This window comes from Setaria italica, chromosome IV (assembly GCF_000263155.2).
Source record: "Setaria italica strain Yugu1 chromosome IV, Setaria_italica_v2.0, whole genome shotgun sequence".
NCBI lineage: Eukaryota > Viridiplantae > Streptophyta > Magnoliopsida > Poales > Poaceae > Setaria > Setaria italica.
This window is the reverse complement of record NC_028453.1, coordinates 30,632,658-30,659,780: the sequence shown is the minus strand read 5'-3', so window position 1 is coordinate 30,659,780 and position 27,123 is coordinate 30,632,658. Positions and strand designations below refer to the sequence as shown.

Below are 27,123 nucleotides of genomic sequence, written 5' to 3'. Positions count from 1 at the left end.
GCGGGGCGGCGGCCAGGCGGCGGGGGCGTCCGGCGGGCCAGGCGGCAGGACAGTCCGGCGGCGGAGGTGGCGCCCAGGCGGGGGCAGAGGGGGCTTCCGGCGGCGGGGGCGGCGCCCAGGCGGCCCGCGGCGAGGCGGCCCGCGGCGGGAGCCTGGCAGGGGCGGCCGCCGGAGGTAGGGAAGCGGGCCGGCCGACCCCAGGGGCGGCGCCGGGATCTGCAGGGGGGCGGCGCCGGGATCTAGAGCGGCGGAGGCGGGATCTGGAGCGCCGGCGGCGGGATCTGGAGCGCCGGCCGTCGCCTGGAGGCCTTTGCCCAAGGGTATCCGGGGGAAAATTGCTCCGCTTGCCCTAGAAGCGTGGTCTGACCCGCGTATGAGATAAGCGGGGTGCTAGTTGTATTTCGGATTTTCCACTAAGCGGCTTACCTGATAAGCGGGGAATAAGCAAGGCGTTTGGGTGGGTTTATCGCTTATTTCCACCAATAAGCAGGAAATAAGCGACTCCAAACAGGGCCTACGTCCATGGTGATGATGCTAGCTTGGAATGTTTCCACGGTTGACAATGCATCTACAGTGGGTTTGTTGGCTAGCGAAGTCACCCGATGCTACTTGGCAATTTCATTCTTTCTCGCGCAGGATCCTGACGTGGCGCCATCGACGGAGAAAAAGTAGTCCCCATTATCGGAAGACTCTTGGTTTTTGTTTTCTCAAGTCTTGGGAAGTAGCTCATACACTGTACATCGTCACCGAATTAACGTGTGGATGGCAGTAGGTAAGAGCACAGTAGAAACAGGGACTGGAAGAAACGTAACAACGGCTTTGATTTTTCTTCGATGTAAAGGACATAGTCAATTCCTAATGCAGCAAGCGACAAGCGAGCAACGGGTCATCAGTCTAAACGCAGCTCCAGTAGACGCGGTCAAGCTGAAGCAACTGCATGCGCAGCACACTTCCGAGGTGGTTTCGCTCTCGAAAGGGATCGTCGGCCGTCCCTGTCGTGTCAGAGTCGTCCACACGCTCGTCGTTACACGTCTACTACTAAGATCACTCGGTTTTGGAAGCACACCCCGGCCTGCCTGCCCTGCCCCCCCTCAACATTTCGATCTCCGTCGAGACCACTGGCCATTTCAAGAACTACTGCTACTGCGATAAGGCCAAGTTACCTGTCAGAAAACACGGGGGAGTTTGGTGAGATGAAACTGCGTGCCGTGCAGGGTCCGTCTGAGACTGGCCATATCAAACTCGTGTGGAGGACCACGAGGGGAGACGCCAGCAGAAAAACCCCCGGCAAGAACAGCTATGCCCACGAGGGGGAGGGAGGCGCGGCAGCCGCCAGCCGTCAGCCGCAGGCCGCGACGGCGACGTCCGTCCCCGCGCGGGCGCACATGCGCGACCCCGCGGTCCACGCCGCCCACTGTTGCCGCCGCGGTCCAGCCCAGCCAGCCACAGGCCACAGCCAGCCGCGAGCCGGGCAGCCGGCGCGGCGACCACGGCGTCTCCTCCCCCACGGGGCCCCCCACCCGCCCCGCCAACGTAATGAGATCCCAATCATCCCATCCCACGCAGTAAACAAAAGCCGCCGAGGCAACGCAAGCGAAGCGAAACCCAGGCGGCGCGGCCCTCGCGTTTTTCTCGTCGGCCCCCGCCCGAGCTTTTTTTTTTTTTAACGCCCCCGCTGTTGCTTGCGTGCTCCCGCTGCTAGTTGCCTTGCCAGTTGCGTCGCTGCTCGGCTCGTTCCCCCCAGTGGCCCAGTCCCATACCACCACCACCCCCCACATCCGTCTCCTCTGTCCCTTCCCTGCGCTGCCCCCGCCTCCGCCTCCACGCTTCCGTCCACTCCTCCTCCTCGCCTCTCTCGCTCGCACTCGCGCACACCCCATTGCTCTTCGCGCGGTGGATCTGGGCGACCGGCGTCGGCCTCCGCACTCCACCCGGGCGGTTGCGATCTGACCGGGGTGAGCACGGGCGCGCGGCGAATGGTGTGATCGGCCGGTCGGGAATTGGGAGCGTGGCGATGCGGCGGGCTCCGGGGGGCCACCGCGGCGGGGGCGGCCGGCTCCCGCTGCTGCTGCTGCTGCTGGCGCTGCAAGCATTGGCAGCGGCGCCGAGGCTAGCGGGCGCGGTCACCGACGCGGCCGACGGTACGTTCCTGCTCCCCGCCTCCCTCCCCTGCTCTGTTCGCAGCGAGTTGGTTTTGTTTCCATGGAGCGCTTCGGTCGCTGCTGCTCGTGCTGTCTGCACGATTGCGCGCGGGTTAATTTGGGGCTTTGCTTTGCATGCGCGCGCGCGGGTCGTTGTTGCGGTTTTGTCGGCGGTAGTGGGGAAGCACTGGCCGGAGCGGAGCAGGGAATCGGATCGGTTCCGCGAGCTGTGAAGTCCTGGGCGGTGGTGCTGCGCTGCGCTGATGGGGAGCGGCAGTTCCTGTTGCTCTCACTTTTTGTTTTTCGGCCCCCGCCAGCCTGTTGTCACGCGGCGAGACTCGAGAGCGAGATCATGTCGGTGTCGCCGCTAAAGCGGCGGCCGAGAGGAGCGAGGGCCTCTCAGCCTCTGCTTCCGCGGATTGCTTCCTTCGCATCGACTCCCGTGAGACAGTGAATGTGAGTGCTACAGCCTACAGCAAAGAGAAGCTGCTCTTCGTTCGAGCCATCGATCTCGTAGTATAGTATATGCCGGTTAGCGCAGGGCGGCTGTAAGCCTGTAACTGCAACACGGCACGATTTTGGATCACTTGGTGCTTTCGGTCGATTCGCAGCGCGCTCGGGGGCCGCCGTCGCTGTCGGCAGGGATAACGAAAGCAACTTTTGAAGCGTTATCGGAACGCGGCTGTCTGTTTGCTCCGTGTCTTACCTCCCGTGACAGCAATGACAGGAATGGATGGGATGCTCGCATGTTGGATGCGTCGGAAGTAGATAGGAGAAAATGATGGTCTGCTAATTATGTTAGTGGTACTAATCGCAGGATGGTTTTTTAATTACTTTAGCAGTACAAACAGCACGGGGGGAGCTTTAATCATACTCGTGTTGATTTCCACATTGATGGTACTGCAAAATAGTGCACATAGTAAGGGTCTACTCCTGTTGGGATCCTAGGATGGTAGTCTAATAAGTGGCAATAATATTGATTAGTGTTGCTGCTGGTTCATTAGTCAATTCAGTGTTCATGTGGGATCATGTTCCTGATATTATTGAGTCCGTGGATGCTTTTCAAGGGCAATCAACTTCTTGCATACACTGTTTTCAGTTCATGTGTCATGCAATGCAGGCAGTTCAGAGATTTTCTAAGGGTTACTGGATGCTAATTTTTTTTTCCTTCGTACTTCTATTTTATCATCTGTAGTCTCTGCCATAAATGGATTGTATGTTGCACTGGGATCGCCAACTCTTCCTGGATGGACCGGAAATGGCGGAGACCCCTGTGGCGAGCTTTGGCAGGGTGTTGTGTGTACCGGTTCTACTATTACTGGAATGTATGTCAGCTTCTTCATTGCGTTTCCTTTCATCTGGTAGATTTGTTTATGTTTCACCCTTATCAACTCACTGATTTCTAGAACCATGAATGCTGCAAACCTGGGAGGACAGCTGGGCAGTTTAGGTAACTTCACTTCGATCATCACCATGTAAGGGCGTTAGCACTGAATTTGTTATTCATTGTTTCCAATTAAGCATTATATCCTCGTGCCATGATCACCACTACGTTTCACTAGGAATTATGATATTTTTCTCATGATTGAATTTATGCTCTCTTCGTATCCAGGGTGTCTGACCAATAACTTTGTTCTATCTGTAGAGATCTTAGCAACAATAATATTGGTGGAACCATTCCGGAAGACCTACCTGTTACATTGCAGAGTTTGTATGTGTCACTGTCTCATCAATCATTTCTTCGATCCCTTAGTATTTGAGATTATGATTCTGTGAATGACATATGTTTTCTCTTGCTACAGATTCCTCTCCGCTAATCAGCTCACTGGAAGCATCCCAAGTTCACTGTCAAAAATCAAAAACTTAACAGCCATGTAATGATCAACCCCCTCCCCCTCCCATATTCACGCTCATTTGGTTGGTCTGTAAACTGTGCATATTGTATGATCCTTGTTTTCCCAGGTCAGTCAATGGCAACCATCTAAACGGAGACCTTCCAGACGCTTTTGATTCACTCAGTAGACTTGTAAATTTGTAAGTTCTGTCCTAGTTTCTTACATTCGCTTTTAGACTAGTAAATTTGTGATATATGCGCGCGCGCGTGGTTCAAGATGAAGTCTTAATTGACTAATCATGTCATTCGCACTTGCTTTACAGGGATATTTCTTCTAACAACATGACTGGCGTGTTACCCTCTTCAATGAAAAGTTTGGCATCTTTGACTACATTGTAAGTTTTCGTCTTTTGTGGCCTTTTCTAAGTTATTTTCCTATTCCTGTTTTCCCAAACTTATTTCTGATCTGTTTTCCCAAACTTGTTAGGCACATGCAGGACAATCAACTGTCTGGGACCCTTAACGTCTTACAGGATCTCCCACTGAAAGACTTGTAATCCCTCAATCTCACAGCTCTTGTCCTGTAATTTGTGCTGTTATGTTTGTACATATAGTTGAAGGGATACCATTATCTTCTCACTTCGATTAGGGTATTGCAAACAGTGTGTCCTCAGTTTTCATCACTGATTTTACAAAAAGTGTAACATTTCATATGGTCTCCAGTCGCTAACTCACTATATGTTTGACTTGAGACAATAGTTTAGCGGATTGTGATTGGCTGATTGCCAACACTTGAAACTTGTGAGTTTCAAAGCTTTTACTCGATTGCATATGGAGTTAAAGAAAACTTAACAAACTATCTCTTTGTTCTTGCCTTCTTGTAGTATGTTGCACTTCTCTAATCTGATGTACACTAATATCTGGAGGCAATGGTATCTTGATATTGTTTTCTTCTTTGGGGAAAGATTGCATGCTCACTTACCATGATCTTGCAAATGAGCATTTCATCAGCAGTTAAGAAGTGTTCAGCAGTTCAGCCTCCGACTTGAATCACTAAAACCACATATAACTCTTGTATTGGAAATATTGCTTCCGATTATTAACTGTTTGCTGATTTCCTGATTCTGAACAGGAATATAGAGAATAATATGTTTTCTGGACCGGTGCCTGCAAGTTTACTGAACATACCGAACTTCAAGTGAGAAACCTTCTTCCTTTCACCTTTGCCTTAATCAGCTTCATAGAAACTAGATAATTAATTAGATCACTTCTGTAGTTCTGTATTGTTAGACAGTATGGCTATCATGTATGACTTGTTAAGTGACTAATAGGATACCATTGCAGAAAGGACGGGAATCCATTCAATACCAGCATAGCCCCATCTGCATCACCGCCTTCACCATCGACAGGAATGGCACCAACTCCAACACCAGCAGGACCAAAACCAGCTCCAACACCTGCATCAGCACCTACTAGTTCAAATTCAACACCAGTACCAGCACCTCCATCACCTGCTTCAAGAGCTCCTCCACCATCTAAAACAACCTCAAACACTTCTGAAGGATCAACTACCCGAGATAGCACTTCACCATCTAGGAAACACAGTACCTCGACCCTTAAGATTGTTGGTTTTGTTCTTCTCGGAGTGGTGCTGTTCATAATTATGGTCCTTCTAGTATTATTTTGTCTATCCAAGTACGAAGAGAGACAGACAAGATATGATCATAATAGAAGTCAGCTGGCAAGGGTGCATCATAGAGTTGAACCCCAAATCAAGCCACCTCCAGTGCAACAGAGGGATGATGTTAAAAAAGGTTAACCTTTCATCCCAGCATTATATAGCTTAGTTTCTATTTTTACCATTCATATAAGATGGTTTATTTGACAGGGCAAAGTGAGGGACTTGATAGGAGGGGTCGTGAGCTTAGTTCATCAGCAGCAGGTATGAAGTCCTTGGAACAAAGTACCATCTAAGTTTTGTTCACGAACTTCAAATGTCTGAAAGTTTGTGTGCAATTGTTTACAGCTGTCCCTAAGAAGTCTCCTGAAAACCAAAAGGAGCACGTAATTAATTTCGATCGAACAGAATCAGATCTTTTTCCAGTTCTCCCACCACCCCCTCCACCACCTCTACCCTCAATTGAAAGAGTTGCTGCAAATCCCATTGTTCCACCAGAAAAGAGATATAGTCCTCCACCAAGAACGAGTACCCCGACTTCTGCCACACCATTCTCTGTTGCATCTCTTCAGCAATATACAAATAGTTTCAGCGAGGAGAATGTGATAAGAGAGAGCAGATTAGGGAAGGTATACCTAGCAGAGCTTCCTGATGGCAAGGTATGAACTAAGCATTACTTGTCTTTATGAAAGATCAGTCTGCTCAGCATTTGGTTCAAGTAGTAAGCTATTATTGTTGTATTTTGTGTAGTTATTGGAGGTTATGAAGATTGACAACGCTAATGGAAGAATATCAGTAGATGATTTCCTAGAACAGGTTGAATGTATCTCAGAGATTAAGCATCCTAACATTCTGGAGTTAGTTGGATATTGTGCTGAATATGGGCAGAGGTTACTCGTGTACAATCACTTTAGCAGAACAACACTAGATGATGCACTTCATGATGCAGAGGAAACTGGAAGTGCTCTGTCATGGAATGCTCGCCTTCAGGTTGCTCTTGGTTCAGGAAAAGCCTTAGAGTAAGTGTAACTATTGTTCTATTATTTATCTGTATAATAGTTCACATACGGTGTTCTTCTTTAAAACAGTTGAGCTTTACCTTAACTTATTTTCAAATTACCTTTTCCCCTTCAGGTATCTGCATGAAAGCTTCCAACCTCCAATTGTGCACCAAAATTTTGAACCAGCTAATGTGCTCCTTGATAAAAAATTCTCAGTGTGTGTTGCGGAATGTGGACTGGCAGAAATGATGCCATCAGGTTCAGTCACTCAGGTAAACTATATATGTCATAGATATTTCTTGTTTTTAGAACAGCCAAAAATGGGGATAATGCAATCACGGTTTAATCTACATCTTTTCATCATTCCCATTATGTTCGAATTGCGGACATTACTATGTCCGAAATAGCAGAATAGCATCTGAATCCATAGGTGTTAATTAGGGATGCAAGTCAATGAAGTCATACATATTTTGAATCATTGGGTCGACGCAAAAACTTGATGGAATGAACTAGAATGGCATTTCACGTAATATATTTAGGAGGAGAAATGAACTTGAGTGGCATATCATCGTAATTAATCATCAGCGACCCATAAAACAGCAATGAGCACCCACTTGCATCCATAATGTTAATGGGTACCATGAGTTATCTGGCATAACATGCTTGCTCGTTGTAGGATAATTTGTGTTGACAAGCCAGGGATTTCCCATGTCGTAAATTGTTATCAACTTAGTTATTGCAGTTGCGGATTGTGATATCAGTATGTAACATTTTCTGTCTTCTCACATTTCTTCAATTTTTCGAGAATACGCAGGAGAGTTGCATATCTTTTCAAGGATTTTAATCATTTAGTTATTCTGTTGATTATAGTAAACTAATATGCTTTATTGAAAGGTCTGGAAATGAGTAACTAAATGTTATGGCAAAATCATGTAATATTTGCAACCGAGGCCTGAACAACGAAAATGATGGTCCTTGTACTTGAGTAACCAGATCCTGGCTTACCATGGGTCTGTGTCAGACTGTCAGCCATTGACTCAAATTGTTAGAAAATGCTACATAACCCTTTGGTTTGAACTTGGAAGCGATTAAATTCTGATTTACCTAAAGGTGTTGATTACCTTATTTACTCGTAGTTGATGCCTAATACTTTCTTATTTTGTCACAAATGAGTGGGCATGGTTAGTTTGATGTTACTAAGGTGTGACAAATGCATCTTCTTATGCCCATGGGCCAAAATTGCAAGTGTACTCACAGCTACTGTTTGTTCAATACAGCTGTCAGGTCGGATGCGCGCATTGATGAACTATGAAGCACCCGAGTTCCAGGATTCTGGGGTCATTTCAGAACGGGGTGATGTCTATAGCTTTGGTGTAGTGATGCTAGAACTTCTTACTGGGCGTAAACCGTATGATAGGTAAGAGGTTATTAAAAGCAAGCCTCATGCTTGACCAGTATCTTTCTGCAGTTGTTTCAGACCATTTTTGTTCAGTGCAAAAGATGGAAAAAATGGCTTTCTGGTTCACATGCCTGTTTTATGTGAAAATGCGCAGTTCACGCCCACGTCATGAGCAACATCTTGTTAGATGGGCCAGTTCTCAGCTTCATGACATTGAGTCCCTGTCCAAGATGGTGGACCCATCTATACGTGGACAATGTTCTGAGAAAGCATTGTCACGATTTGCTGACATAATCAGCCGCTGTGTCCAGGTAATTCAATTTTACTTTCTTCTTTGATACTAATCAGCATTTACTAGGCAGCACGTATCTAGACTTTTCATTCTTTGCAAGTGTTTTGAGAAAAAAAAGATCAGAGGCCTGATCTGAATCTTTTGTATTGCAGCGGCAGCCAGAGTTCAGGCCGCCAATGTCTGAAATTGTCCAAGACCTAGCTAGACTTGTAAATGCTACTGGTGAGGAATCAGAGTAACAGAAAAATTGTGGAGCACATACAAATACAAACCTCACGACCAAATAGCATGATGTACAAATTTTGAGAAGGTAATTGTTTTGCCACAATTCCGAGGAGAAATTGTGAAGATATGTTTTCCTCGGAGAGCATTCTACACTCCATATTCTGAGGAGAATCTTGTGAAGATATATTTTCCTCGGAGAGCATTCTACACTACATATTCTGAGGAGAATCTTGTGAAGGTAGATTTTCCTCTGAGAGCATTCTACACTAACTCATGTCAAATTGGAGCTTCATTTACACATGACAGGAGGGTGGAGGTGCAAACATTCGTGCACCTGGTTGCTGATGATAAAATCCATGTAATTTTTGCAGACGTGATATTATAGTGGACCCTGAATTCTTGTAACTAATGCTCAGGAATTCGTTAAATTGGTCACAGTTGTTCCATTCATCGTGTGTTTATTATAATGTTGCATCTTCTCTGAGCAGTCGAAGAAAAACTGCCCAGCCTTTTACAGCTTGTAGAGCTGACATGTTTACTGCCGTAAAACCCAGTGATGTAATCATTCCAGTATTGGCATGCTGAGACTTGAGAGCTTATCTGCGTACATATTCTGGGAACGCTGAAAAAGAAAACTAAAACAAAACTCACACTTAGTTTTCTCTTCATTTTTGAACTAACTAGCTTGTTCTAAACGTCATATATTTATAAATTTATGGAGGGAGGTGGTACCTTGGTATGCTGTCGACATTTCTAGCCAATTAGACAGTGTTCAGGGTGAGCTGTACTCCGTACCAGCAGAAATGCAAAATTTAGTCAAGTACACGTACATCTAGCACAAGTACAAACAACACAACTAATCACTGGACGATAAAAAGCTAATAAATTCAATACAAAGGAGGCGACCAAGTCACCTTCACTGATGTACTAGCCACCTCAAGCTTAATCTGTCGACTGGGAGATCCATGGAGGTTTGCACTGAAGGAGCAATAGTGCAACACATCACCGTCAGAGCCTTTTTCACCTATCTTGAATTTCAAATGCATCATGGTATCTATGGGGACGGCAACCGCGAACCGTTTTACGCCCAACTCGTCAACCATGCCATTAAAAAGCTGAAATTCTTTACGAACCTCCCTAATGGTGATAAAGGAACTGAAAACACTCTGAACTTCTGATACGACCACTTCTATTATGGCCTCCACTCTGTCCTCCACAAGTGCTAAGCACATGTCAACTGTGCCACAATTGCTATTAAAGCGAATTGTGAATGGTCTTGTTGATATGCGTGGGTCTAAGTGCATTAGGCCGTCAATCATGTTGATATCGAACTCAATAAGAACATCAGATAGCATTATAATGCCTCTCTTAGGGCCAGTCATCTCGATGATAGAACCCTGTAAAATTATAATAATTGTTTAGCAGTTCGGCCAAGCAAAATGTTAAATATCTAAAGCTAAATATTTTCCTTACAAGCCATGTGGCAATGGATCTCAAATAAATGACAGCATAAATTCAAAACTCTTTGAAAAAAAGAGTTGAGATTTTCTAGAAACAGATAGGTATGTAACACTTTAAATTGATCCCTTCACTACGTGGAAGGCCCAACGTTGGTATTCTGTCATCAGTCCTTTTTAAGGGCTGATGTATGAGACGAGTTTGGTTCCATAGTCCTTGGTTATTCAAGGAAAAAAAGGATTTTATACTGTGCTTTACTTTTTACATGGTGGTTTATCAGGATGCTTTGTTCGAATAACCCTACTAACAAACTAAAACCAAAGTCTATACTTATTAAAACAAATTTTATTCTCTATCCTATGTATCTCTATCCCAGCTTTTATCATTTAAAGGAGATTGAGTAATCATAGCCACGAGAGTTATGTCGGTTTCACCAAAGATTCAAAATTGTTAGTTGATAAACTAGAGAAACAGACATTATAAAGTAAAATATGCTTTTCCCCTCATATTTGTAGTTGTAGGGCAGCTGATGTGTGTGTCCAATTCCCACATTTAACTATACCCACAATATTTTATCGGAGTATATATGGGTAAAAGGATAGGGAAATTTGTATACAGGACACTAAGATTATGGCTTGGTCTTACAGAAACTGTACTCGTTAATTTTGTCAGTTGAACACTGAGCATATGTGATTTGTCTGCAGGCGTGGTGCTTTGGAGACAAAATTCAGGACACAATACGAGTTCAGCTCTGGCACCTATTGATTTAGCTCCTTCTAACACGTCGAGTCGAGACTTGACATTGTTTCACACTTTTCCATCGCTACTCTCTTTCCAGGATTTCTCGTTGATTTGATTTCTGCGCTGCGATCCATGGTTGAATAATAAACCCAGCGGCTTTCTCAATTCTAAATGCTAGTTCACGTCACTCACATATGCCCAACCAACTGAGCTAACTTGTAGTTTTTGTCTTCGAGCAATGATGTGAGACATACCAGTTTCCTTACTAGAGCCGAGCAGTTGCTAGGCCCGCGTCCTTCCCCAATTGGCAGGCACGATTGCAGTCCCATAAGGTTCTTGACCCCTACCTTTTCAGAGATTCATGGAATCATCACTATATTAAGTACGCATTTATCGCTTCTGTTAAAAACAAGGAATTGCAATGAAAAAAATAGGACGATTATGGAACTTTTTTTGTTGATTTCCTCAACTTTTCCCGCATTTATTCGTTTACTTTTTCGTATCACTAATTTAGGAAAGTCCCTCTGTGGAGTGCCCGACTGATGTTCTCCGTTTTACGGATCAAAAGTGGGTAACGCATTGCGATCTTCAGAGAAAATCATATATTCGTAGTGCCCACTTGGCTAAATCGATATATGCAGTGTCCTAGGACCAAGCCAGTGTTTTGGTGTCATGGAGATAAATTTCCCTAAAAACAATAACCACTTGGATTTGCGTACAGGTAGGATGAATCCCACTTAAAAAGATCTGTCCAAGTAGATATTATCCAAATTCAAGTGGGAACATGCCAGATACCACTCGCAATCCAACACGAGTGTGGGGTGTCCAAGTACTACGTAGGCAAATTGTAAAATGTTTCAAAACACCATGTTGAATTGGCTTATTCTTGTTAAGAGTTTTGCTATACATGTGGTTTTCCATGACTTGGTCAATAATAGGTAGGTGCTTGGGCCAACACTATTAAATTAAACTCTAATGAGAATACAGAAAATAATGTATATTTAAGCTCAAAGGTTTTAGAAAAAAAAAGAACATACCAATTAATCACATGGGTTGTGTAAATGTCCCACGAACAAGAAAAGAGAATCGGATCGCTTACTCTCGTTACGGTCAGCAAGATCCATAAGAAAACATTCCCCCCAATTTTCCTTGTATATAGCACCATCACGGTGGCTACTCTTCTCAAGGATTCGCGCATGCCATATACCATCAGCAGCCATGATTTTGCTACTAGTGACATCATTGTTCTCCTTCCTCACCTCTGCTCTGTCCATTCCTTCACTGGTCTGCTTCTCTTCAGACTAAGCCAATGCCATGTTGCATATTGCAGGGTTTCTAGGTTTTTTTTTTACCAGAGAGGAGAAAAGAAAGCTCGGTAGCAAGAAACCAAAGGCAAATCAGAACACACCAAGAAATTCGATCCGGTAGTTGAGCTGATAGGGATGATGCCGCCGGCGTCTGCGGAGCATCGCGTTTCGCAAGATTTGGGCCTTGTTTAGTTACCCAAAATTCTAATTTTGGCACTATGCAAAAAGAAGATTTCCTATCACATATTAAACTTACGGTACATGCATGGAGTACTGAATGTAGATAAAATCAAAAACTAATTGCACAGTTTGGTTGTACTTTGCGAGACGAATCTTTTGACTCTAATTAGTTAATATTTGAACAATAATTCACAAATACAAACGAAACGCTACAGTATGCTACAGTATTAGCACAGTGATTTTGGTTGTTCAAAATCAGGCACCTGAACAGGACCTCGGTGGATACCAGCGAGGCGAGCCAGAAACGATGGGGCCGACGCCAGGGAGCCTGCGGAGTTGGAGAATCGACCGTGAGGTGAGGCTCTGCATATGGTCCTCCTCGGTAGTCTCGTCTCTCCGAAAACACCGAGCAGATTGATTCTAAACTGTAGTTAAGCACACAACTTTAAAGTCCATTAAAATGAAGTTAACATTTTAATAAATTAAATTCAATATTTTAATAAATTTGGTTCAACATTTTCTAAACATTACTACATCAACATCCAAAAATATGAGATTCAACAATTTCTAAAATATAGATCAATATTTTTTAAAAATATTGCATTCAACATTTTTTATTATCTACTTCAACATTTCTACAAACTGGATTCAACAATTTTTCGAATAATATTGGAAAAGTCCAAATTACTACCTTCAAGTATAGCCAAAGTCCGGATAACCCCATAAAGTATTCTTTGGTTCAATATACCCATGCTATTTAGTTCAATTTACCCCTTAACATCATTTATCTTTTTTTCTCTATACACAAGTCAATTTCAATTTAAAATTTTGCAGGATGGCAGTGAACACCACGACTAAAAATATTTACGAATTTTTCATCATCATTTTTTTTATAATTTTGTATCAAGAATTAATTTATTATTAAATATCATACCCTATAAAAATAATGATAAAAAATTATGATGAATTTTTTTAACATGTGTTATGATGTCTGCTAATCTTTCAAAATATTAATTTAAAATTTCACCTGGAGAAAAAAAAGAAAAATTGTGTTTGGGACAAATTGAACCAAATGGCATAGTTTAGGGGGTAAACTAAAGTTTAAGGGATTATTCGGACTTTGTCTATACTTGAGGGGAGCAATTTGAACTTTTTCCAACAAGATTCACCATTTCAAAAAATTTACCTTCTTCAATCACGGTGACTGGCGGTGCTCATGGCCGTGCTCGTGCGCATCGTGGTAGCAGCACTATCAGCGTGCCTGCAAGAGGCGGCGACGCGGCCAGCTGACAAGGCTAGCGATGGCGACGCACAAGGGGGGTGCACTGACCAACGCACCTACGGTTGCGGGGCTCCAGTGGGCGTCACGGAGCGCCCTGACGGCCGGTGGTGAGCACGGGTATAGGCTGTGGCAGCGGCCGTGAAGCTCGTGGGCGAGCCGGGGCGTAGAGCACGGCGGCGGCCGGCAGGCACGAGGTGGAGCTAGGGTTGAGGTGGCTTGCATCCAACTAAGGAGATTGCTCGCACGAATCTCAAACAGTATAAGTTAGGTAGAAAAAAAACTTCCAAAAGTCATATAGATTTCCCGGTATACTATAGACTAACCTAAATTTACACGCCTACGGGCTCAGTCCAGCTAGGGACAATGTCCAAATAAACCTTGCATCAGTCTCGCATGGGAGTGCCAATGAATCAAAGAAAAAAAATGTATTTTTCATCCCTGAGTATTTTCATGTTTTAAAAATGTGACATTTATCTCTTATACTTTGCTATGCTTGTCTCGAGGCACTTGGAACTCAATGGTCTAGACGTTCGATTTTCCAGCCCCACCAGAAAAAAGCTGTGGGATGTGGCTGCTTCAGGATCTCCTCGCCGCATTTAGCATCCTTTTGGTACTCAATTATGTCCTTTTTTTTGAGAGAATACTCAATTATGTCCTTGGTGACACAATCATGACTCCAATTGCTCAGCAAGTTTTTGCGCGAGTGCATGCACGGTTTTACTGCGGCGCGTCGTGAAGCAGACCGCAGACGCTGGTTGCGTCCGAGTCGTCGTGGTTGGTATGGACCGTACCGGCGAGTTCTGCTTCCCGTGCACGGCATTTTGTGGTTGACGCTGGCCATACCTGGTCTCTGATAGAAACTCGTGGTCTATGTTTGTCCTTGTACTGTCAGATTGGGACTTCTCGCGTCAGTTTTGTCCGTTCTTAGCTCGTGTTTTGCACTTGCACCTTGCTTGATTACAAACTCAAGTGTGCTTTTTTTAAAAAAAATCTTCAAATCTTTAGTTTGTATATGTTTGTATATGCACGCCTGATTTTATATTATTTTTTTAAAAAAACAATTACGTACTCCGTAAAACTTCTCAATCACACACGATTACAAGAGCACAAGAGCACATAGGTCTGCGAACCGCAACATCGGTTTTGGAGGCGGAGTTGTTGGGTGACGCCACAAGTTGCGTGTTGTGTTTCCTGAGGGCTGGGGTCGCCCGCACCGAGCCCACAGCTAAATTAAAAATTCCCTTTGTTTCTTCTTTTTTTCATTAAAAAAAGAACCGTTTAGGGGTCCATTTCTTTTCCTAGCGCATTTCAAGCCCCAATTTATGTGGTTCTTCTTGTCTCATCGAAAGGCATTTTATTGCACGACTTCATCATGTGCATACACTAAGACGCATTAGGGCATGAGCAAAATGGTTCCGGTGCAGGAGCTTCATGAAATTCGCTCTTTGGAACATTTTGGTGGGGGAGAAGAAAAAAAATGGTTCCCTGTGGCTCTACCCTCGGTCGTGGGGGCATGTGACCCTTTTGCCCGCCACGACCCATGGCGGAGGACAACAAGCGCAAGGACGCGAGGCAGGAGCAGCGGTGCGGTTGAAAACATCTAGGCCCCTAAGTTGGATTTTGGTAATTAATGACAACGCTTGTAGACTAACAATTTCATTGGAGATATGAGTATAGATTAGTCCTGGAGTTGAGTTGAGCTTCAAAGGATGCTACGGTGATAGCTTGGATGGTTTTATATTGGAAAGCTCAAGGCAAAGGTATATGACAGGGACTGGTTAAGAGGTGCTTAGTGGATGATAATTAACCGGGTTAATAGGCTAGATAGCCATACTATCAAGAGGGGTCAATTTCATTTGCTTGACAGTTCTATAGTGCCACTTTGCTCAAACAATTGCATCGCATGCATATAGGTTATCTCGTTTGAAAAGTGAATAGAACAATGGTGAAAATAGTTTATGAAAAATGGCTAACGTACTTGTATGGCGGACGGTCTCCCTTAATTGAGGCTAGTCGTTTCGAGCCCTTTTTGGTGCTCTGAAAAATGAAAGGGTGGCCGGTCCGGCCCTAGAGGGCGGACAGTCCGCCAATAGGTTTGGTCTTTAGACAAAATAAGTCTTCGTTCCAGAGAAATCTCGTTGATGAATGGCGGACGGTCCGACTCTTTGGGGCGGCAGTCTGCCGGCTAATTTGAGAAGATGGATAGAACCAGTTTAGCTCTAAGTGGGGCTTCATCGCCAATGGCGGACGGTCCGGCCCTTTGGGGCGGACGGTGTGCCAGCTAACTTGAAAAGGTTGACAGAACCAGTTTAGTTCTAAACTGATCGAGCAAAAATGAATGGCGGACGGTCCGTCAGTTTTGGGCGGCGGACGGTCCGCCTCACTGACTTTGAAAGTCAGCTCATTCTGGACATGTCTAGCATCGCTCTGCGTGCCTGTGAATTTGAACAGCGGACGGTCCGCGCCTGTAAGGGCGGACGTAACGGTCATCTCTGTCACGCATTTATTGCGTTTGTAGCCGTTGGGATGAACGGCGGATGGTTCGCGCTCATAGAGGTGGACGGTCCGCCAATCCCCTGTTTCTACGTGTTGTGAACATAACAAGTAGTGTGGGGGATGGTTCTATAAATACCTCATGCCTGGTCGTGGATGAGGTCTCTTGGCACAACGAAGAGAAGCTGTTTTGCAAAATATTTTTTCTAACCAGACAAGCTGGAGGAAAAAATAGCTTCACAAAAAACCACCGCCGGAGCTGTCCTATCAAATGAACCCTTACTGTGTCATGATTCATGAACCAAAGATCTGATGATGGTACGATCCCCTGACATCCACATGGTTATGTGGCTGCTGTTAATCCGAACCCGTGAAGGTGATCGAGATGCGCTCTGATAAGTTGTGTTCCATCACCGCTCCCCCGTACTGGCGGATGCCGACTGAACTAACACGCCCATGTCCGATTCCTCGCAGCGTCTGCGGTTAGTTCCTGCGTCGTTCAATAATGCATGCATCGCAGCTCGAACCACGAACCACTCGATACCACTGTAGCTGTTCCTTCGTCTCCACATGTGAAAATGCGTCTCGTTCTTGTTCTCTTGCCGTTGCACGTGCACCGTGAACGAACTTTCGCTGGATGGTTATGATCCCTCGCGTCGTGACGGCCACAGTGCGCGTTTGGACCTGAGGCCGGCAGAGGCCGCCGGCCGTCCACCCACATACAGGACCCGGCGCGCACGCCAAAAACGTGGCGCGACACGCGCGGTCGGAGCGCGCGCGAGCCAGCCAGCGGCGTCACGTCGCGCTGGCCTCGGCCCTGGCCTGGCGTCTCCCCGGTAACTCGTGGGCGGCGACGCGGGGCTCGGCTTGGCCGCCATCGGCGTCACTCCTTTTTTCTGGGCTCCTTCTGCGCTCCGGCGGCCCCCGCGCGCGGGGCTGGCCTGGCCGCACGTTCCACGGGTCGCACTGCCGGTCGCTTTCGCGCGCCAAATCTGAACCGACGACGTGGCACCTCGTCGGCGGACCGATCGATCGTCTTCTTCTTCCATTCGGTTCTCGTAGCAATCGCGCGTCGCGTGCTGGCTTCGCCGCTAAAATATCTGCCGCGAGGAGAATGGGGATCGATACGCCGATAACCAACCAGCTACCAGCTGTGTACGCCGTACTTGCCAATGGTGGCCGCACAGAGCAAGCACAATAACAACGAAGGGGCGGGCCCCAGTATACCGATCGATCGTCGGCAGTAATTTTGGTTTCTTGGAACTAAAGTATTGGAATCCTCGTGTCGACGGTAATTTTGCGGGGTAAGAACGCAGCATGTATGGTTTGACGACGTCCCAGTCCTCCCGGTAACTAACTGGTACCCGTACAACAGAGGAAAAATGGTGAAGTGGAAGGTTCTGGAAGAACATGGCGAGAGCGAGAGGTGACGTGCTGCCTTTCTCGCCCACGCGAGGCCACCCACCCACACATTAAACAAGCAAGCCCGTATCAAGGACGGGACCTAGTCCCTGCTTGGATGCACCATCATCTAAAGTTTAGTTGCTAAAGATCCAAATAGGACAGCTAAAGACTCTCAGCTAAACTTTAGCACTTTAGTTGGTTTCAACTGGTTAAACCAGAAAGATAATTTTATCCTACACACGGCCCCCCTCCTCCTGCCACGACTCCAGCCCACCCCGTCACCGCCAGCCCACTCCTCCACTTCCTCCCGCAGGTCCCCTCCTCCTGCCGCAACTGTAGCCCGCGGCCCCTGGCAGTGTTTAGACTTGGCAACCTACCGAGGGGGTAACCGAGGTAGTGTTTTATGCATGGGGGTTGCCGAGATCAGGAACACACGATTTAGACAGGTTCGGGCCACTTATGTCGCATAACACCCTACGTCCTGTGTGTTGGTTGGGTTGTATTGATTGAACTTGTTTGGAGGGGTTCCCTGCCTCACCTTATATTACCAGGGGTAGGGTTACATGTCGTTTATTTACAAGAATACTAGTTGAATTCGACTAGAGAGTCCTACTCTAATTGCTAATCCTCGACTAGTTCTTGTTCTCTATGTAGACCACGCCGTCCTGCACTGTAGTCTCCATATCTAACACATCTCGGTGTACAATCTCGTATCTAGGACCGTCCAAACCTTCTGATGGGCTCATAAATTTTTGGACGACAGCCCCCGCCACCTCCTCCCACTGCGACTCCAACCCACAGCCTGGCTCTCCGCCGTCACGGGGACATCTGTGTCGCTAGAAGTGGAAGGCAAGAGATGGAAATGGAAGGTAAGAGATGGAAAGTGGAGAGCTGTGAGAGGGAGGAGGTAAATACCTCTTCAACTAGCATTTAGAAAGTGGATCCAAACATAATCAGCTAAACTTTAGCTAGCCACGGCTAGCGAAAAGCATCTACGGGTGGATCTAAACGGAGCGCGGCCCACGGCCCAGGACGAGAGAATCCCTCCAGATTCGACCGCGAGCTCGCGCCACGACTGACGCCCGCGGATCACACACATTCTCCCTCCTTCGAGTCGACCAAACGTTGTGGCCTCCGTTTCATGTGACTCTCGTAGGCTCATTATAGACCCTAACTAATGGTTGGTCCTGATGAGCCTTGCTTGCTGGTCACTAGTGGCACGTCATTACGACGTGCTCTGCTCGAGAGAGGAGGGCCACGCCACGCCACAAGTTTGCGGGGGGCGAGATATGACCGGCACCGTCTGGCGCGGGTCGACACGCGCGCGCGCGGCCGGTCGTGCCTAACCCGCGGGGGGATCGGGATCGGAATCGATTTCCTGGCCCCGGGCGTGGCACCGTGTCACCTGCCCGATCGCCCCCGGATATTTTTCAGGGCTGGGAGGAGCGGGAGCGTTCCGTTGCCGCGACGTTAACCTAACCAAAAGGTTCGGTTTGGTAACGTACTGCCATACGGCGTCGACGCGTCGTGGACTCACGGAATGTGGTCGGTGACTGGCAGGAATACAAGGACTATAAAAAAATACGATTTTGATTTTTGCAGGACGGGTGAACAACATGTACAGACTACAGAGGAGTAGAGTACTACTACTGTAAGTTTACACTAAGATGATCTGATGATGTATGTGTAGATGCTCCCAGATCTAGCGCGTCGTCAGCAAATACAATCGCTGTCTCAAGTCTCAACAGCGAGAGCGGGGGGTGGACACGCAACCGACCAGCGAGAGGGCACAGATTCCCCTGGCACGAAAGCGAGGGAATTTCTCCGTTCGTTCGTTCACCAGAGTTCCAAAAAACACCAGAGGCCGCCGAAAGGCCTCTCCGATCGACCGCCACAACCTTTCCACGGCAGGTGAACGAACGAATAGAATACTGGCAAACCCGTGCGCGTGCGATCGATTTCGAGCGCGACGAGGTTTTGTGGCCGGGGATCGCTCTACGATGTACGGCGACGCCCCCAAGGCGGGCGCCCGACGACCCCGCAACGAGCGAGCGGCCCATGGCGACGGCGGCGTGGAGCTCACAGCTGACCCTCCAATCATTCCCCTCTCTCGGGTTAAACTATAACCACTTGTTTGTTAACAAAGAAGAAGAATTCCCCGTCGTCGCGTGGTGTCAAGGCCCGGGCGCGCGCCGATCACACATGACATGGTGATGGGCGCCACACGGAGCAGGCGACGCCGTGTCCGTGGGGCGGGCGAGCGAGCGACCCCGCTTGCCTCCACGTCGTCCTCGCGAGAGGGACGGGCCCTCCCCCTCCGAGCTGCACGTGTCGCTGTGTGAGGCGCAAGCGACCCACGACGTCACAGCTCGAGCTGCCAGCCACCCGGCCTCCGCCTCCTTAAATACGCGCCGCGCCGAACTCCCTGTTAACCTCTCCGTCGATCACCTCACCTGGGACTGGAAGGAGTTACCTCAGGCGTTGCAGCGAGCAGCGTAGGGCCAGGGCGAGATCGAGCCGGTGCAGGACGGGATAAGGAGACGGCGGCGGCGGGAGACGAGAGGATGGGACGCGACGGCGGGGTCGTCTGGCCGGGCGCGGGTCGCAGCTGCGAGCTCTGCGGCGCGCCCGCGGCCGTGCACTGCGCAGCGGACGCGGCGTTCCTCTGCGCCGCCTGCGACGCCAAGGTGCACGGCGCCAACTTCCTCGCGTCGCGGCACCGCCGCACGCGCCTCGCCCCGGCCGCGGCGCGGTGCGGCGCCGCGTTGGAGTCGTCGTCGTCGGAGGAGGACGGGCACGCGTCCGCGGCGAGCTCCTGCGTGTCCACGGCCGACTCGGCGTCCACGGCGTCGGCCGCGCGGCGGAGGCGCGGGGGGCGAGCACGGGCTGCGACTGGGAGGACGCCGGGGCGGGGCGCGGCCGCGCGCCGCGCCGAGGCGGTGCTCGAGTGCTGGGCCAAGCGGATGGGCCTCGCGCCGGGGGCCGCGCGCCGTCGCGCCGCGGCGGCATGGCGCGCGCTCCGAGCCAGCGGCGCCGACGCCGTCGCCGCCCGCGTCCCGCCTCGCGTCGCCATGGCCGCCGCGCTCTGGTGGGAGGTGGCGGCGGCGAGCGGCGGTGCCAGCCACGGCGATGCGCTGCGGCGGCTGGAGGCGTGCGCGCACGTGCCGGTGAGGCTGGTGGTGGCGGTGGCCACGTCCCTGGCGCGCGCCCGCGCCCGCAGGCGGACCGCGGAGGAGGGCTGGGACGAGTGTGCGTGGGCCGGGCCCAAGTCCAACCCGGCACGTTCCTGATCTCCCTTTCTTTTCTTTCTTGTGCTTGCCGAGCGAGCCACGTGTCCTCCTCCAACTCGAGCATGACTCATGGATGTCTGATGCGAAACAACAAACCTCACAATTTGTGGACCTTGTTTGTTATCGTTTGCCTCCGTGCTAAGCAAACCTAAAATCTCGTGTAATGGGGTTATTTGATTAGACTTGTGACTTGTGAGCTAATTGTGGCTCAAGTGTGGTATTTAGGTAGGGACAACGTTTGCAAAATTGCAATGATTTCGCAGTGTATGTTTTTCGAGAAGAGATTGGGATTTAAGTGTGTTGCAAACTTGCAATTGACAAACTATACAAGATGATGGTTTTTTCTGCTCAGGTTGGGTTTCTCAAATCTCTTTTCTTCTCAATACATTGACTTCTCAATACATTGATACGCAGCTCTTCTGCATGTTCGAGAAACAACTTTCAATATTAAAAGCTAACCGACATAGTACTTGTGTAGTTTACAAGCCTCTTCTTAGCCAGAGTTTGAAACGGATTATAGGTCGACAAGTTGAGGTACAAGTACAAAAATTACCAAGCCCTTGTTCACTTCCCACAAAACTCCCAACTTTGGCACTATGCAAAAAAAGATTCCCCATCACATCAAACTTGCGGTACATGTATGGAGTACTAAATGTAGACGAAATCAAAAACTAATTGCACAGTTTTGTTGTACTTTGCGAGACGAATCTTTTGAGCCTAATTAGTCAATATTTGGACAATAATTCACAAATACAAACGAAACGCTACAGTGTTGCTACAGTAATTTGGCACCTCCCAAATTCGCCAAGTAAACAAGGGCCTAGAGTGACGACGGCCTGTCCGGTAAGCCTGCCTTCTAGCGCTGCCGCTGCAGTGCCTTTGTTTCCCCAGACACCGGCCACGCACGAGTAGCCGCTGCCCATGGATACCCCTGTGGCCGCGCGAGAAGGGGGAGTGGGCACTCGAAGAGCGCACGGCACCTGCGTCCAACCCGCGTCGAAGCAGTGCTGTGATCGGAGGAGCCCTTGCACCAGGCAGGCGGTGGCCGTGCAAGGAGTTGCCGGCGGAGCGCGCGCAACCCGATCGGAAGCTTGTCGGCGTCCCTTCAACTCAACGGACCCCGCGTTAAGTATACACCGATGGTATCTGTTTTGGTTCCCTAATAATCTCCCTCCCCCCAACGGGCTGGAACCTTTGGGATTGCATCAGATCAGCACCACTGCATGCTTCTCTTACAATGCATGCTCTCTTCACCCGTGATCCAACATTCCAACAACTAAAGAAAATCTCTTCCCTAACGGATTGCATCAATTTTATCGGAAGGGGTGGAGATAGAAGGGGTGTTGGCAGAGGCGGAGCGCGAGAACGCGGAGGCCGAGCACGAAAAAGCTATGGGCAAGCATGCCATGTAGCTTTCACCTTGGCGCACGTCGAGGTGGTTGCAGGCTTGCAGCTGCATTCAAATTTGCATGTATTGGTGTCCTACACATATATTGGAATCAGAGGGTACATTATTGTAAGCCTTATTGTGCAAGAAATACAAGTCTATTTCCTTATAGTAGGGCATATTTCTATTTATGTACATGGAGACCAAAGTTTGATTTGGTTTCTATGTTGGACTTAAGTAGAAAATTGCCCCTCAAAATTTATCTATAAATATGAGGCGAGCCTTAGCGCGACAATTGATCATCCCATTAGACCAATGTTGTGGAGGAGGAACACGCCCCATCTAGATCCGATCTAAAACTCATCGATCTAGATCCAAATCTACAGGTATGCATGAATTCACTTTGTCATGCATCTTCTTCATCAAACATATTTTCAGTCAAATTTTAGATCCCACTTTGCCCCAATTACTATGTGTGGCGATGGCCATCTTCAGTTTGGATGGTTTTGCTTGAAATTGTTTGTTCAACTCTGACCATGTAGATTATCAGTGCATGAGTGCCATATTAGTCTTTTGCAATAAACTATCCTCTTTGACCTTTTCAATTTAATCTTTCACCTCCAAGCCGCATGTATCCTGGTCTAATTTGATATTTTTTTCTATCCAACAAAATGTACTTCCTCGGTACATTGTATTTGATGTTGCGCACAGAAATTTTTTCCTTGTTTGAAACGACAAAGAAAATGGGGAAAAAGGATCCATAGCATTAAAAAAATCAACATTTAGGGTCTGTTTGGGAAGGAGGTGTTAAAGTTTAACACCCCTTTTAACACATTTTTAACACCTTAGCTGCCAAACACAAGTGTTAAAGATGAAGTGTTAAAATTTAACACCTCTCTTTTCATAAACACATGGAGGGGGTGTTAAAATGTGCTAAAGGTGTTAAAAGTGGTCCCCCTCCCCACTTATTCCCTGGTTGCCCCCCTCCCTCTCTCCTCTTCTCTCTCCTCCGCTGCCCCCCCATCTTCCTTCCCCGATCCGCGCGTCGCGCACCGCCGCCGGTCTGCCCGTCGCGCGCCGCCGCCGGTCCGCCCGTCGCGCGCCGCCGCTGTGCCCGCCACCGCCGGTCCGCGCCGCTCCTGCGCTGGGATGCCGCGCCGGGCAGCGGGCGGCGGGCGCGGGTGGCGGGCGCGGGCGAGGCCGATCCGGTGGTGTGGGGACTGGCGGGCGATGCGGTGGGGGCGGTGGGGGCTCGGGCGGGCGCGGCCGCTGGCGCCGCGGTAGGGGACGCCGGCGGCGGGGCGGGGCCGTAGGCGGGGCCGGAGGCGGCAGGCGCAGGGAGAGGTCGACGGTGCGGCCGGCAGCACCGGTGCCGGCGCTGGCGTCGGGCGCGGCGTGGACCGAGCAAGGGGAGGGGCTGGCCAGGGAGCAATGGCGCTGGGGGTCGGCCAGGAGGTGGCCTAGCGTGCGCAGCCAGGAAAGGAGGAAGAAGGAAGGAGGAGGAAGGAGAAGAAGGAAGAAGGGGTATTTAGCTGCCATTGAGAGGAGTAATGAGGGGTAAAATTGTCAATTACAACCTAAGGTGTTAAAGTTTAATAGATCATCCAAACACCTCAAGATACTAAAGTTTAACACCTCATTTGAGGGTGTTAAAGTTTAACATCCTGTTATTTAACACGCCCTTCCCAAACAGGCCCTTGGATATATACCATCAAAAGATGACTATGTTATAGCTATCTACTTACCTGTGTCAATTTTGCCGCCGTTCACTTCCTCGACAAGCTGGTGTCGTTGTTCGCGCAACGATCAATGATGGGCGAGGGGAGCTAATGACGTAGCCGCAGGCGCCGCCGATGTCATGGTTCGTGGACTACCTGCACGCGTGCGTGCTGGACCTACGTTCTGCAGCGGGGAGGGGGAGGTGGCGGCGGCGCTACAAACAGGAGTGGTGGAGGATACGGCGATGTGCGATGGGGAAGAGAAAAGGCGACGCTCGGCATTTTTTTTTATTTGGTTATGGGTCCCACTTGTAGGGCTAATCTTGCTTTTCGTCTCCACATACTGCTCACCATAGCCATTGTTATTGCCACTAAGGGGGCGTTTTCTTCCGGTGACTTATTTTTAGCACGTGTCACATCGAATATTTAGATACTAATTAGGAGTATTAAACGTAGACTATTTACAAAACTCATTACATAAGTGGAGGCTAAACGGCGAGACGGATCTATTAAGCCTAATTAAGCCTAATTAATCCATCATTAGCAAATGTTTACTGTAGCAACACATTATCAAATCATGGACTAATTAGGCTTAATAGATTCGTCTCGCCGTTTAGCCTCGACTTATGTAATAGGTTTTGTAAATAGTCTACATTTAATACTCTTAATTAGTATCTAAACATTCGATGTGACAGGTGCTAAAAATAAGTCAGTGGAAGAAAACGGGGCCTAAATCTGTAGACCCCACGAGGCCTCGTCGCTCAAATCCTCCACCAAAATCAGTTGATTGCCTCTCGTAGATTCCAAATCTACAATTGCTTTGACCGGATTTTATTTCTTCATCATTAATTTCAATCCTCTTCCGTCGCAAGGCTCCTAAATCCGTCGCCGCTCAGGTTTGTCCCCTTGGTGAGCAAACTTCTCCTCGCTCCTGTTCCATCCATGGTTGCGAAGACGGAGGGTGCGATGGCTGGACCTACTGCTGCAGCGACGGTGAGGTGGAGACGGAGGCCGTGTGATCGTTCGTTGGTCCTCCGTAGCATCAACAAAGCTGATGGAGAGGCAAACATAATGGTAGATAACTATAACGTGATCATCTTTTGATCGTAAATGTCTTTACTTGAGTCTTTTGATGACATATATCTAAAGGTTATCTTTTGATACTGTGGATCCAATTTTCCCTTATTTTGAAAATGTCAAACTTCATTTTTTTTATTGATAAACAACTAATTCCGACGCTGGATCTTTTGTCCCCTTTTCTTGTTGAGCCTTGCAATAATAGTGTCAACCACTTGATTGTTTTTAATCATCTTCGTTTGTCGTGACATGTGTCTCGTGGTCAATAATGACATACAGGTTGTTGCATATATTTTATATTTATTAGATGGTTTAACTATAACACAACTCAATGATCTGGCCATCTTTACATTTTACAACTCAATAATCTGACCATTTTATGTGTGTTTAGGTACCCGTGTATGGTCTAGTTTGGTCTGTAGTTTTAAAATACAAGTGGATTACTTATGTTTTCCCATCAATTTAGATCTTTTTTTATATGCCATTGGTTAGTGCATGCTGAGGATTAAAATGGTATGGCCAGAAGTCCTATGTTTGAAACTTGGCACGACATAGTAAAATAATTGTTGCATAAACTACTTTAAAGGCCACTTTTAATTTTGTTGCAATAGTACACCCATTTTAGCTACTTTTCGCTGATAGGCTGATAGGGAGGCATCACAGGCCAAGCTACCTGAGTCACTTTCATTTTATCACTTAGATTATGCTTATTTATTGTGTGTGCTAAAGAAATTGGGATATGATTCTTTTGGTTGAACTTAAAGAAAATATCCCGATTTTTGAGATATATAGGAGACTATTGGTGAAAGCAGACGAAACCGGTAGTGCTATAAAATCAAACTCAGTATACGGCGATTTCCGCATTTTTTTAATCTTTTAACTACTCTTGCATTTCAAGCGATTAGCTCTTCTTTTTCTTTGGAAACAAGTGTGTCAGGTTGGCATAGCTTTTAGCCCTGCTTTTAATACAGAGCCACTATACAACTAAAAGCAAAAATAAAGTCTAACTCTACTTCACGTACCATTTCTTTTTAAAAAGCTTTTGGCACAGGTCATACGCCTTACTTCAAGTACATTTCTTCTCGCAATAATATTTAGATCCTATTTGATCCATTAATCTTAGGTCCTGTTTGGGAAGGGGTGTTAAAGTTTAACACCCCACTTTTAACACTTTCCTATCCAAACACTTGTGTTCAAAGTGGGATGTTAAAGTTTAACACCCCATTTTTTATAAACACATGGAGGGGGTGTTAAAACTTGCTAAAGGTGTTAAAAGTGGTCCCCTCTCCACTTTTTCCCAGGTTACCCCTTCTCTCTCCTCCCTCTCTCTGCCGGCCATAATGAGGGGGCAATGGAGTCATTTCCCCACCAAAGATGTTAAAGTTTAACCCATGATCCAAACACCCCAATGTGTTAAACTTTAGCACTCTATTTGAGAGTGTTAAAACTTTAACACTTGTTAAATTTTAACATAGGGTATCCAAATAGACCTTAGTAGTTATCTGGTTAATAATTATTACTAATAAGCTAAAAACTAGATCACCTTGTTAATAGATGGTCATATATTTTGTTGTGTTGAGAAAAATATCTGAAGTACCAACTATTAACATCGGTTAACGGTCTTCAATCAACTAAGGAACTAATTGTTGATAGAATTTTTTATATTCAACAGCTTTTACTACGTATCTACGTTATGTCTATATATATAGAATATGCTATGAACCTAGAAAAATCAAAATACTTTATAATTTAGGATAGAGGGAGTAATATGTTTGTTCATAGACTTGTTTATATCCTTGTATACCAATTGCTAATGAATCTCTTTAGGATACACTTCCAGAGGCTAAAAAAGAAAAGAAAAAGGAAAAATACTGAAAAAGTTTCTCTTCTCTGTCCTTCTACGGTTGATTGCGGGCCTGACCTAGGGCTGGACAAAAACTCGTGGCTCGTGAGCTCGCTCGGCTCGCAGCGAACTCGGCTCGTTGTTTTTTCCTAAGGAGCCGAGCTAGCATTTTAGCTCGTTTGATTTAGCGAGCTGGCTCTAGCTGCTCACGAGCAGCTCGCGAGCTTGAGGAGCCCATCAGGCCATTCTACCAACAGAACAGGCCCACGAATAGAGAAGAGCCCACCAAGCTGGGCACTCCAACAACTCTCCAGGAGTCCAGGTCCACCCACCGAACGCCTCCCATTCTTCCCAGTAAAAAAGAAAAAACAAT

The 27,123-nt window shown here is 47.5% G+C and overlaps 2 protein-coding genes across 2 annotated transcripts; both read left to right on the top strand.

Annotated features, from left to right (window-relative positions):
* The first annotated feature begins 1,664 nt into the window (after positions 1 to 1,664).
* LOC101786051 (protein STRUBBELIG-RECEPTOR FAMILY 3) lies at positions 1,665 to 9,086 on the top strand. The gene is made up of 17 exons (XM_004965602.4): positions 1,665 to 2,141; positions 3,337 to 3,466; positions 3,548 to 3,616; positions 3,787 to 3,852; positions 3,944 to 4,015; positions 4,104 to 4,175; positions 4,299 to 4,370; positions 4,463 to 4,528; positions 5,108 to 5,173; positions 5,320 to 5,789; positions 5,864 to 5,917; positions 6,002 to 6,312; positions 6,404 to 6,672; positions 6,788 to 6,926; positions 7,932 to 8,071; positions 8,208 to 8,364; positions 8,498 to 9,086. The coding sequence occupies exons 1-17, from the start codon at positions 2,015 to 2,017 to the stop codon at positions 8,582 to 8,584; spliced, it is 2,367 nt and encodes a 788-aa protein (XP_004965659.1). The 5' UTR covers positions 1,665 to 2,014; the 3' UTR covers positions 8,585 to 9,086.
* A 10,763-nt stretch (positions 9,087 to 19,849) lies between these two features.
* LOC101785648 (B-box zinc finger protein 32) lies at positions 19,850 to 21,076 on the top strand. The gene has a single exon (XM_004965601.3). The coding sequence runs from the start codon at positions 20,000 to 20,002 to the stop codon at positions 20,723 to 20,725; it is 726 nt and encodes a 241-aa protein (XP_004965658.1). The 5' UTR covers positions 19,850 to 19,999; the 3' UTR covers positions 20,726 to 21,076.
* The last annotated feature ends 6,047 nt before the right edge of the window (positions 21,077 to 27,123 follow it).